General features: G+C 42.2%; 1 protein-coding gene across 6 annotated transcripts in view; it reads left to right on the forward strand.

The window, feature by feature from the left end:
* The window catches only part of LOC307016864 (gamma-aminobutyric acid receptor subunit rho-1-like), a 141972-nt gene that overhangs the window by 122433 nt on the left and 5824 nt on the right, over positions 1–13715 (forward strand). For 5 of the 6 annotated variants that reach the window (XM_079646207.1, XM_079646212.1, XM_079646209.1 and 2 more), the window contains 4 exons: positions 5713–5795; positions 6169–6309; positions 6391–6543; positions 7087–7283. In XM_079646207.1, coding sequence (XP_079502333.1) covers positions 5713–5795; positions 6169–6309; positions 6391–6543; positions 7087–7283 — 574 coding nt within the window. Of the gene's footprint in view, positions 1–5712; positions 5796–6168; positions 6310–6390; positions 6544–7086; positions 7284–9497; positions 9620–10598; positions 11383–13715 lie in introns of those variants that run through there. The other variant, XM_079646210.1, reaches the window with a different exon arrangement.

Raw genomic sequence — 13715 nt, forward strand, 5'->3', positions numbered from 1 at the left:
GAAGTGTGACATGTAAAACCTTTTATGCAATTGACAGGAGAGATTCATGTGATTGGTTGTTGGTCGCGTTGCTCGCGTACCACCTGTCTGTAGTCCATACCTGTTCCTGTTCGTGTTTAATTTAATTTAATTTCAAACCTTTATTTAACCAGATTGGTCCCATTGAGATCATATATCTTTTTTTCAAGGGATACCTGCATCAAATAGGTTCCACATGAAACAATAAAGGACATCATACATTATATTTACAGGTTACATTTACATAGTTATCGACATTTACAAGTGCCCATAGTATCAAAGAGCATTTCATTTAGCCTAGCTTTAAAGACATGCAGAGGAATGAGATTGCTTAGTTTCAATTCTTGCTGAAGATTGTTCCAAGCAAGTGGAGCTACGCACATAAAAGCTGTCTTACTTAAGCTGCTGTTTACTTCCTGTGTGTAGTCCATACCTTGTTCCTGTTAGTGTTTACTTCCTGTCTGTAGTCCATACCTTGTTCCTGTTAGTGTTTACTTCCTGTGTGTAGTCCATACCTTGTTCCTGTTAGTGTTTACTTAATGTCTGTAGTCCATACCGTGTTCCTGTTAGTGTTTACTTCCTGTCTGTAGTCCATACTGTGTTCCTGTTAGTGTTTACTTCCTGTCTGTGGTCCATACCGTGTTCCTGATTACTTCCTCTCTGCCCTCTTCTGTTCATTTATCTGACGTCCAGCGCTCCGTCTTTTAACCTCTTTTCCTTTCTCTTTCTTGATCCTCCTTAGCAACCTTCATTATAGTCCTTGACAGCGGTCTGTACAGTATTAACAACGTTTCACATGTTCTGAATTGACCAATCAGAATAGAGTATTCAACTAAGCCGTGTAATAAAAGTTGTTAGTAGCCTTAAGGACACAGTTGTTATGCTATACCACATTGCCCTTCACTGGATGTATAATGAGCTGCACTAAACTACATTTTAGCATTTAAAACACCTAGCCATTCTTTTGCGGTTATTTTGATAAAGTAACTCAAAAGTAATATAAAAGTAGTGTAACTCATTACATTTCAGAGACAGTAATATTATAATGTAACTTATTACTTAAAAACAGTAATAAGTCATATTATGTATTACATTTTGGAAGTAACTTGCCCAACACTGGTAGGCTGAGGTAGAAAAGTTAGTGTTTTGTAAAAACTAAATGTAACAATGTCACATGTGGGGACCCTGAATCAGACTTGAAACGTGAGCTGGGAGTGGAGGTTGGTTGGTGGTGGCTGTGAAAAACAGGTGTTCCAGAGGGGAGGAGAGGTCTGGCGGGTCATGGGAGTGTGGCTGGCCTTGGGTTCCTCATGGGAGACGCACAAAACAAGTGTGAGGAGGCAAGAGCAGGCCAACTGGCAAACAGGCAAAAATGTGCTGGCAAAAGGCCAGAGACGCACGCAACAAGCGGTTCACGGCAACAATCTGGCAAGGAATGAGTGCAGGCAGAAGGCTTTCATCGTGTGATGAACAGGTGGCAGGTGTGGTTGATAGGAGATCAGCAAACAGGGCAGAGAGAGATAGAGAGAGAGAGCCAGAAAGAAAATAAAACACATACACACACTAACAGGGGTTTCAAGGATGGGCATTGCCAAGCCATGGAAACAGGCTTCGTGCATAAATCACGACGAATAGGAAGCATATCAGCCTGAGGTTGGACAGGAGCTCTTTTAATTCATTCATTTAATTCTTGCTGTCATCTGACCTTTTGTATGTAATTGCTGTATCCCCCGGTTCCTCTGGGGGATTATTAAAAGTTGATCTTAATCTCATGAGGAAATGGCACCTGAGAATCTTCTCCACCAGATGTTTACCTTAAAGCCCTGAAAGACAATTCATATTAGAGTTATTTTGCCCTTTTTCTGGGAACTTTATGCAGCATTTTCTCTTTTGTATTGGGCTAGAGAGTGCCTTTAGGCTGAGACAGACAGGATGACGTGGGCTCGGCGTACTTTGCAGTGGACACCACATATGGGATGCAGCCCTAATCACTGAGCTATCCGGAATATATACGCTGCATTTAAAATAAAACCTGACTGCATTGTCATCACATTGAGGTGGCCAGGTTTGGTGCAATGGTCCCTTTAAAGAGGCCCTTCAAAGCCTGTGCCTACCGACTGCATCTGGTGCTGTGCAGTGGATATCCTGTGTATACATATACACACATTATGAGGCACACATAAAAAGGTACAACAGTCAATATATAAAAGATTAGAGGGGTAGTGCTAAACAAAGAAACTAATGCTGTTTTGGGAGAAATGTTAATCCTTGTCCAATACTAGTATTGTGCAACCCTTTTATTATGATGTTATTGTAGCTCTTTTTAGGGCTCTGTATATCGGTGTGCAGTGACAGCTCAGTGTGGCTGACTCTTCCATCTCTCCCTGCATAACCTCAAACTAATCTTCTGTCCCAAATGCAGAAACTAAGTGTTTACTTGTTTTCTTTACACATTAATAATGAACTATAGCGGTCAGTGTCAAGCTCACTGATACATCCGGCAACTGTACTACTTTTGAAGTGGGGCAGGTTATGATGTCAGTGGGTGGTCAGGAGTGTAATTGCCACGGCTGTCCTGCAGAACACAGTGGCACCAGCTGCCACAGGATGTGTATTTAAGGGGATAACGTTCTGCCAATTACGACTGCTAATAACTCAGAGCAGGACCTCGTCATTTTGGTGAGCGATAGGAGGCTCAGAACCGAGAGAGTTGATTTTGTAATCCACATTACAGAGCCTGGTTGAGCGCTGACCATCTGCCTCCTGTTGTGACCGCTCGAGCATAGGGCTGATGGACACAAAATATTAATATGATGACATCATCTACAAATCTGCATTCACCCAACATTCACTCTGTAATCTTAAATATCTGAAGTATGTGATTCATGGCAGGCGAATATTACAGTAATAATTTGCTACCTGGTGCACTGAAAAAACGGAAACCTTGACTTTAATAAATGTATTGCAAATGTAAGTAAAGTCAACAATTCAGTTTTCAGTGTGAATTTCTACTGTATGAGGGAAACACAATCAGAATGGTTTATTATCCTTGGAGGGTTATATTTCATAACATGCTCCATTTAGATTTAAAATACATAAATAAAAAAGGAACATAACCATAGAGACTTTAAAAACGTTCACATTGTACTGTAATAAAATAATAATAAATAGGTGAAAATATTTCAACAACACTGTAACACACTGAAAAAACGTTCACTTAAATAAATGTATTATGTAAACAATTAATATAATTGTAATAGGTTAGTTGAAAGCAATCAAATTAATTTTAAATAAAGAATAATAGGTTACACGTAATTAATAATTTATTTCAACTAAACTAATACAGTTGTGTGGAACCTGTTGACATAATACATTTAATTGAAGTCAATGTTGAATGTTTATAGTGTACACATAACATGTTTTTTTAAGTACAATGTCCACATTTTGACTGTTGCTGTGCTCTATGGTTAGACATAAGCATGCTCCTCACATGGCTGGGGTTAATCTGTGTGGGATGGGTGCTGATTGGCAGATTGTGAGTGAGGATGTCAGAGCTCGCTGCAGACCGTGGAGCCTCCTCTCATCCTATGAGCTGGATTAAGTCATTTTCATTTATCATCTGTGCCCTAAAACCAAATCTCTGCTAAAACCTCTGACCCACTCTGAGGCTCTGTGAATATGGAGGGGTAATTCTCTGCAGGTTACACTGCATCAGGGACCTGTAATATGAAGCAATGATGTAACCATTAGTAACATCATTCATCCCTCATGATTGGTGATAGTAATGTGTCAATTTCCCTAATGAGACCCTCTCTGCCTTACCTTGCCCATGGGCCATTTCATTTCCCATGATGCAGTATGACTGCACAGATTCCAACAGCAGCAGCATGCTCCAGTGATGACTGATGATAAACAGCTTCAGTGTCATGAACATTATCAAAGGGTTTAAAGAGATCTTAAAGGTCTTTTTATTGCTGAACCTGCTTACTACAATTCCAACACAAGGGGAGCTAGGTATCGTTTGGATTTGAATTATTCCTGTTCTGCTTCTTAAGGTTCTTAACGGTTTTTAATCGAAACAAATGTAGGGGTCAACAATTATTTAGAATAACCTATATATGAAAACCTATATATAAACAATTCAATTCACTTTATTCACTGAAAAAACTGAAACGTTGACTTTAATTAAATGTATTATGTCAACAATGGTCCTTTATATTAAGTTTAATAGGTTCAAATTAATATTATTGCTTTCAGCTAACCTCATACAGTTATGTGAAATGTTTTGACATAATACATTTAATTAAATTTGACGTTTCAGTTTTTTCATACAGTTTGACAATAATGAGTCAATATGGTCTGTTCATTTTGTTCACAAGTTCTGAGATTTGAGATGTTAACATCTTCCCCTGTCTCCTGCACTTTACCTGTTACACTAACATCTGTCAATAGACACAGACAGGGCCTAAAATACACCAAGCCATACATACAGCTAGCTGCGCAATTGTGTCACTGTTGATACAAATTAAAATATAATCATTTAATTCAAACCATTTTCCAGACCTGGCTTTGCAAGCAACAGACTGCTCTGCTCTAACTGAGTCTCCCTCACAGTCCTGGCTGGGGATGTGAGTATAGCGCCGCATAAAGAGAGACACATGAAGGTTTGTTTACTTCGTCATAAAAGTAGTGAAGTCGCTTCAGAATGGGGCGATTGAGAGAAACAGCAAACAGCTGTTGCAGAGCAGAGAAGAAAACCTGTGGTTCATGGGGCATGAAGCCCGACACAAAAAATAAAATAAATGTGTCACTTTTTGGAGCGGAACTTCAAATTCTCTTTCAAACCAGAAAAAAAATCCTCTTTCTGCTTGTTTGAAAAATCTTTACTTTTGGCTTAAGCCCTCAGTTCTGTCCCTGATTTACAGAGTGAGTGAAGAGGGGACATTCCACAATCAGTCATCTTAACAACATCCATAGCTGTCCACTGGTTTTCTTACTCTGCACATTTGTTTGCAATAATGTTCAAGCTTTGGTTGGTATAAATGTATGTGTGGGATGCTACTTCAGTACACTTAAAAAACAAATGTTACTGGGCTTTACAGAACATTTCAAATAAACATTTGAAAGCAAGAACATTAGGAATCTACCACTGACCGTCTTTGCAACTATTTAGCCACAACTCAGCACATTGACCATACATAGTGTAGCTATAAACGACGTTTTGATGTAGTCTTCTCTAATCTGTCCAACACTAATTCACCTCATCTTTATGAGTTTTCACATACAGTGGAAAGGCAAACAGAAATGCAAAGATAACTCGTTTCTGAGTTTAGTCCCTGTTGTCATGATCATGGGTCCTCCAGCACCAAAAAGCCCCAAAGCACACATCCAAAAGCACAGAGAAAGGAACAGGGACAAAAAGAATAAAAGAGAATGGCAAGCCATCAGTCCCTAACATTTTTGGAAAAAACCTAAGAAGCAAGAAGCTAAAGGGGTTTAGGGTTTGGAGGCCTTCATTCACATAAGGATGTGCAAGTAAAAGATCTTATATACTCTCATATTTTATTTTTTTATTGTACAGGTCATACACAGATATAGTTACAGAGAAGTTGTTATTCTTAATGATATAAATATGACTTTACTCACACACCAAACTTGTGTGTCATATCCTTACAGCTTCGTTTTGTCTTGCAGGGTGACAGTCACATCCATGTGCAGCATGGACCTGAGTCGCTTCCCTCTGGACACGCAGACATGCTCTTTGGAGATCGAGAGCTGTAAGTGACGGCTGTCATCAGCTCCATGTGGCCTTCCCTGTCCTCTGCAGTCACCCCTCACATCCTTCCTGTGACTGCTGTAAAGTCATAGCTGCAGAAGCAGTGAGATATTTCTCCTTGTGTCATGTTTTAGATCAATAAAATGTTAAATTGCTGGAGATTGTGGAGCATGCACTGAAAAAAGTGAAACGTTGACTTTAATTAAATGTATTATGTCAACAGATTTCACAAATAACTGCATTAGGTTAGATAAAGAAAAACGTTTTTTCAGTGTGTTCTCACTGCATGTCACTCGTCACCCTGGTGTTATTTCATATAAACTATACTATAAAATGAACATCACGATATTTCATTTTGCTCTTTGTCTCTCCAGATGCGTACACAGATGATGACCTGATGCTGTACTGGAAGAAAGGGAACAGGTCATTAAACACAGACGAAAAAATATCTCTCTCCCAGTTCCTTATCCAAGAGTTCCACACCACCACCAAGCTGGCCTTCTACAGCAGCACAGGTGCCGACCAAAGTCCAGAGCCGTCTTTTAATTTAGGCTTGAAGTAGCGCTGTATGCCTTCTAACTTCTTCTCTCCTCCAGGCTGGTACAACCGTCTGTACATCAACTTCACCCTGCGCCGCCATGTCTTCTTCTTCCTGCTACAGACCTACTTCCCTGCCACTCTGATGGTCATGCTGTCATGGGTGTCCTTCTGGATCGACCGCAGGGCCGTCCCTGCCAGGGTGCCACTAGGTGAGAGTGCTGGGCTACTAGTTAGTGTGGAGGGAGTTCCACAATAAATCCCCTTTTGGTAAGAAATGAACAAAGATAAATGTTTAAGACAAAGTTGTTTTATTTAATAGAGTCAAAAGTCAAAGCGTTCAACAGAATCAATATTTTCCAGCTGGAAGGGCAGATGTTTGCAGCAGCTCGTGTCACAACATCTGACACCAGTTATAAAAAAAGACAAGAAACGTATACAGAAATACAGGAAGGGGAGGGATACAGCCAATCAAAGCAATATTACATACATTACAGTCTATTGAATGGTAGACAGAGGAGCAGAGACATCACGCATGGTAACTAATTACACACCGAACATCCACATGATTATTGTCTGACAATGGTCAAGGCGACACTCTGTTGAAAGCTAACAGAAATAGAACGTGTATTTACAGGTAAAGGTATGAAGAAGCCTCGGAGGCTCAGCCAGGGCAAAATATTACTGAATGACACTAAAATGATACATTTCCACGATAGTCGGTGTTGTTGTTAGAATTTGTGATCCTGTTATAGGTATAACCACGGTGCTCACCATGTCCACCATCATCACTGGAGTCAACGCCTCCATGCCCAGGGTGTCCTACATAAAAGCTGTGGACATTTACCTCTGGGTCAGTTTCGTCTTTGTCTTCCTGTCGGTGATCGAGTATGCTGCTGTCAACTACCTGTCCACTCTACAAGAACGCAAAGAGAGGGCACTCCGAGAGAGGGTTAGTACCAGTCACTCATCTCCATGCTGATAGATGCCTAGAGTTGCTTTAACTGAAGACATTGTTTTAGAGCACCAAATGTTTAACCAGGCTAGTGGCGCGGTTCTAATGACGGATTGGTTGGTTGGAAAAACTGAAATGTTGTCTAGAATTAAGTGTATTATGTCAACAGATTTCATATAACTGCATTAGGTTTGTTGAAAGCAATAATATATTGTCAAATAAAAATTAGGTTCAACTTGATTTCAACTAACCTAATACAGTTATGCAGAGGTGGGAAGTAACGAAGTAGAAATACTTTTTTACTGTACTTAAGTAGATTTTTCAGGTATCTGTACTTTACGGCCCATGTCATGCTTTTCCAGTTATTACCCGTCCCCTTGTGTGTTATGAAGGTTTTTCTGCATGTAAACGGTCTGCAGAGTCAAAAACCCTCAAAGTACACCCTGTATCGAGTAAAACTCTAACACAGAAAATACCTCCCCAAAACGCCTCGTTGGAGATTCGTAACTGATACGTCATTGTCCAATGTTTCTTCCGGGTACGGCTTAACGTCATGCGGTACCCGGAACCAAATGGACCAATCCGTGGAGCCGTTACGTTACGTCCGAGGAGCCATTACGTTAAGCCCCCGCTGATTGGTCCAAATTGACCAATCCACTGACTTCCTCACACACACACTCAGTGCAAGTAGCTCTGCTGATTTCTCCTCCCTGGCTGCAGGCTGATAACAGAAAGTTGGGATCGCGGTGAAATTCTCTCCGCAGACCCATTCTCACAGCGTTTATCAACCTTTTTCTTACTCAATATCAAGCCACACTTATTGTTTTTACTTCTGCTGTGACTTTGTGTGTGCTCAGGATGAGTTTGGCTGTGTTTGGCTGTGTATCGCTAAACAAGGAAACCACACCTCCACGGAGCTCAGCGCGATTCACAACGTCCCGACCAATCAGAGCACACTGTGCTCACAGGGAGGGTGGGGGCTGGAGCTATTGGAGCTCCAACGAGCCGTTAAAGGCAGAGAGTGAAATTCAGTGAATACACGTAGTTTACAGAGATGCTGTATGAGAAACCAATGTGAATTTGGAAAATTGCACAATATAAATCTATTCTAGAAGACCTCAACAATGGAATTATGAATAGTGGAAATGGCCATGACATGGGACCTCTAAGTATTTATTTTTCTGACGGCTTTTTCTTCCTACATTTTAACATAAATATCTTTACTTTCTACTTCTTACATTTTCAAAACGGGCTCGTTACTTTATTTTTAATGCGTGTGAGCTGAATGATCAATTATTTGTATTTTGCATCATCGCGGGCCTTGCAGGCCAAGACTGATTGTCTTAAATGGATGTGAAAATAACATGTAAGACGAGCCATGGTGTGCAGATCATGCACGACCAGTGTTGGGCAAGTTACTTTTAAAAATTAACTAGTAATAGTTATAGTTACTGCTCTCCCAAAAGTAACTAGTTACTTTATTAGTTACTAAATTATAAAAGTAACTAGTAACAAGTTACTTTACTTTCAAAATAATAACAATAAAAATACAAGTTGTTGTGTTGTTCTGTTTGTTGCACAGTAAGAGAAAAAAGACAACTCCCCATCATTGTAGCAATTATCATTATGAAATGTAGTGGAACAATAAAACACAAAAGATATGTTTAGACATTTTGACAGGCATCTGTATTGTAGCCTCAACAATCAAGTTCTAAGTAGTGCACTTGTAGTGCAATATGAAATAAAAACAACTACACTCTTTTGGCAGTGTACACATTAACAACAACTACAGTATTTTGGCAGTGTAACAATTAAACAAGAACTGCACTCTTTTGGCAGTAACAATTAAATAAATAATAAACGGTCAGACTGACACTGAAGACAAACAAACTATTTTCAATCTCACAAAAACAAACTAACAGTGAAATAATTTACCTCACATCTGGCCATTTAGCATACACAAAATCAAAAATGGTGGATACACTTAAGCAGAAGTGCTTTCAGCCTTATAAGTAATACCTTGAGATGCTTTTTAGTAAGGCTGTTGGTGGGAGTTGCCGTGTTTGTGTGTCTGTGTATTTTCCCCATAAGGCAATCAATCAATCAATGTTTATTTATATAGCCCAATATCACAAATGTTACATTTGTCTCAGTGGACTTCACAGTTTGTACAGAATATCAGTATGACAACACGACACCCTCTGTCCTTAGACCCTCACATCGTACAAGGAAAAACTTCCGGAGAAAACCCCACAGTTTAAAGGGAAGAATGGGAGAAACCTCAGGGAGAGCAACAGAGGAGGGATCCCTCTCCCAGGACGGACAGACGTGCAGTAAGCTATCAGCAACAGAACAGGCACACAGGATACCCGGAGATGACAACAACAACCGGAAGTTATAACATGCTTACCGCAAGACCCGCCCAACTCTGTCTCTGATTGGCTTACCCTGAAATGTTACCCTGCGTTAACCAATCACCACTCCTCTCTGGTCACTTTCACTTTTCCATGGTACTGTGAGAGGACATCACTGTATTCGCCTGTAAGTTACATCCACAGGGAGATTCGGTTCAGTTGGATCAAATAATGTAACGCAGTACCGCACCCATTTAAATCACAGTAACTATTACGGCATTACTGAATGGGAATAGGTAACTAGTAACGTTATTAGTTACCGCAAAAGGTAGTTGCGTTACAGTAACGCGTTAGTTTTTAACGCGTTAGTCCCAACACTGCACGACAGACGTGCGTTGAAGCTTGCCGGTGGGCGTGTCTGAAACTCGACCAACAACCAATCACAGGAATCTCCCGCCCTGGACACACAAGCACGCGGTTTGATAGGCTAGAGCTTGTACTGGCATATGATTTGATTGGCTGACGCTTCCGTCGAAGCTTCAAAAGTTGAACATTGCTCAACTTTTGAAGCGAGCAAAGCGAAGCAACGCTCCCGCAATGCAGTTCGGCAAAGCGTGACGTCACCCCATTCAAAGTGAATGGGCAGAAGCGTTGAAGCTTCAACGCACGCCGCCGTGTGGACGGGCCGTAACAGCATAATGTCCATGAGTAACGCTAGTACAGTCAGCGACAGGACTGAACATGAAGATAACATAGACGGAGGCGATTCTTCAGACCACCAGCAAGACATCCCGCATCCATGGCCTTAATTAAAGTGGACCTATTATGCTATATTGGAAAAATATATTGTAGGGCCATACCTAAATACAAAACATGTCTGTAAAGTTTTTTGCTCAAAATACCAAACAGATCACCCATTGTAGCCACGCCTCATACTGCTCAAACCCCTCTTTTGCAGCCCTGTTGGAGAAATGCGGATTTTGGGTCCTTAGCTTAAAAAAAAAGAAGAAAGGAGGCGGAGCTAATGCCTGATCAGAATTCTACCGGAGATAAAGTAAAATTCTGCTGTGATAAAACGCCATCCTGTTCTAAACCACGTCAAGGATTATTTCTGAAACAGTATGAAGCTCAAATGCTTTTTCTCTTGCAGGTTTATCACAAGGTGAGTTCCTTTTTTTGTGCTCTACACAGTACAGGTTAGCTCTGAGTGTTAGTGAGGCTTGCTAATGTAAACAAAGACGAGATTACTTCCAAAACACGTCAGGCATTGTTTCTGATAGCAACTTTCTGTGGGTCCGCTGCCGATTTGACGTCAGATCGGCAGCAAATCTGTATCTGTCATGTCCAAGAAACTTATAGTGAAAGTTTATTCTTTATGTTAGAGTTGTCATGTCCCTTTGTCTTGTGCTTTATGTTTATGCCCTTAATTATTTCTTCCTCTCATTTCAGGCCTCCACGCTCCCCGCCCCTTTCTGTCTCCTGTAACCTTGATTATTTTCCCCGCCCTGATTGTTTCCAACTGTGTCCCCTTTACCTGTGTATATATTGTGTTAGCTCCCTCCTGTTAATTGTCAGTTCGTTGTCTCTCGAAGACCTACGTATCGGCTTACCTCACGGACCTTTCACGGACCTTTCACGGACCTATGCTATAGATCACGATTCTAGTTTTCCTCGAAAGAGTGTTTTGTTTTCCTTATTTTATTACTGTGCAAAATTCCAGTAAAGTCTTTATTTTGAAACGCTATCTGAGTCTGAGTTTTGAGTCGTGCAATTGAGTTCATGCCTCAGTGTTCACCCCTTGACAGTACGAACTGACCATCAAAATGAACTCAGCCGACTCAGATCAGATTAAGAACGCTATCCGCTCTCAGGGCCAACGTCTTGGGCAACAAGAGGAGCATATGGCCACCATGCAGCAGGGAGTGCATAATCTAACCAGCAGCCAGAGGGAACTACGCCATCGAGTTCCGGACTAAGGCAGCCGACAGCGGCTGGAACTCCGCTGCATTGTTTGACGCTTTCGTCAGCGGTCTCTCGGATTCTGTACAAGACCAGCTGGCGCCTCTCGATCTGCCCGCTGACTTGGACTCTGTCATATCCATGGCTATAAGGATAGACAATCGTTTGACGGAGAGGAGAAGGAATAAATCCAAGGATGCGGTTGATCCGCCTCTCCAGAGGAGACGCTCGCCACTGGATATTACTTCTTCTTGGAGGCTCCATCACCCCTCACCACCTGCGTTCCGGACAACAGCGCCCCCTGGCTCCGTGGAGGAGCCAATGCAGTTGGGCCGCGCCAAGCTGTCGCTGGCAGAACGTCAGCGTCGATTCAAGGAGGGTCTGTGTTTCTACTGCGGGCAGCGCGGACACCCACAAGCGGCTTGTCCGGTAAAAGAGGAGGCTCACCAATAAAGAGGAGTACGTTGGTGAGCCGGATCTCTTCCTCTGACTTTCCTCCTCGCACCCTGACCCGGATCCAGGTAAAAATCAGAGACAATGTAGTTACTCATGGTGTTCTCATTGACTCAGGGGCGGACGAAAGTCTTATGGATTGGGGTTTAGTTAAAAAATGGGAAATAAAAACTAAACCTCTACCCCAGCCTCTTGAAGCGAGTGCTCTCGATGGGCGGCTGTTGTTTAAAGTGACTCACCAAACAGAGCCTTTGGAAGTAAGATGTAATGATAACCACCACGAGACAATGTCTTTTCACTTATTTAACTCAGCCCAACATCCACTCATTTTGGGGTTTCCCTGGTTGAAACTTCATAACCCTCACATAGATTGGCAATCTGGGAGGGTGGAGGGGTGGGGAAAGAATTGCATTGATCACTGTTTTAAGCAGGTAGCAGAGATTGACAGGAGATGTAACACTGGGAGTGTTAGGCAGGATACAGTCCCAAAAATATATCTTCCGGATGTAATTTCAGTTCCTTCCTGCTACCACGACCTTAGTGAAGTCTTTAGTAAGTCCAAAGCTCTGGCTCTTCCTCCTCACCGCTCCTATGACTGTGCTATTGACTTGATTGCCGGGTCTCCCATTCCTAAGGGTCGACTTTATGCAATTTCAGGACCTGAGAAAGAGGCCATGAAGGACTATATTGATGCCTCCCTCAAAACAGGGCTTATTCGTCATTCCTCATCCCCAGCAGGTGTAGGGTTTTTTTTCGTGGGCAAAAAGGATGGGTCTCTTAGGCCCTGTATCGACTACTCACCTCTCAATGACATTACGGTTAAAAACCGGTACCCCCTCCCTCTCATCTCGTCCGCTTTCGAGCAGCTTCAGGAAGCCAAGGTTTTCACCAAGTTAGACCTGCGTAACGCCTATCATTAGGTCAGGATCAGGGAGGGCGATGAATGGAAGAAGACGGGTTTTAACACCCCTTCAGGACATTATGAATACCTGGTCATGCCGTTTGGCTTGTCAAACGCTCCTGCAGTCTTCCAGGCTATGATCAACGACGTGTTGAGGGAGTTTCTGAACCGTTTCGTTTTTGTTTATCTGGACGACATTCTGATCTACTCCCCTGACCTTCACACCCACAAACAACATGTCCGCCTGGTTCTACAGAAACTGCTCCAAAATAAGTTGTTTGTCAAAGCTGAAAAGTGTGAATTTCATGTAGAAACAGTCACTTTTTTGGGCTTCATCATTTCCTCAGGTCTGGTTAGGATGGACCCAGAAAAAGTTAGCGCAGTAGCCTGTTGGCCTAGCCCTGACTCTCGCAAGAAACTGCAGCAGTTTTTAGGCTTTGCTAATTTTTACAGACGTTTTGTGCGGAGCTTCAGCGCTATTGCAGCCCCTCTTCATGTCCTCACGTCCCCTCAGGTGCCTTTTGTGTGGTCTCCTCAGGCTGAGGAGGCTTTTTCTCGGCTGAAAAAGATGTTCACCACTGCCCCCATACTTACCATGCCGGATCCCACTCGCCAGTTCGTGGTGGAAGTGGATGCCTCTAACGAGGGGGTGGGAGCGGTCCTCTCCCAGCAACAACAGAAGGACAACAAACTTCACCCCTGCGCTTTCCTGTCCAGGAAGCTCTCCCCGGCAGAGAGAAATTATGACGTGGGAAACCGTGA

The sequence above is a fragment of the Notothenia rossii genome, assembly GCF_949606895.1.
Source record: "Notothenia rossii genome assembly, chromosome: 8".
Lineage (NCBI taxonomy): Eukaryota > Metazoa > Chordata > Actinopteri > Perciformes > Nototheniidae > Notothenia > Notothenia rossii.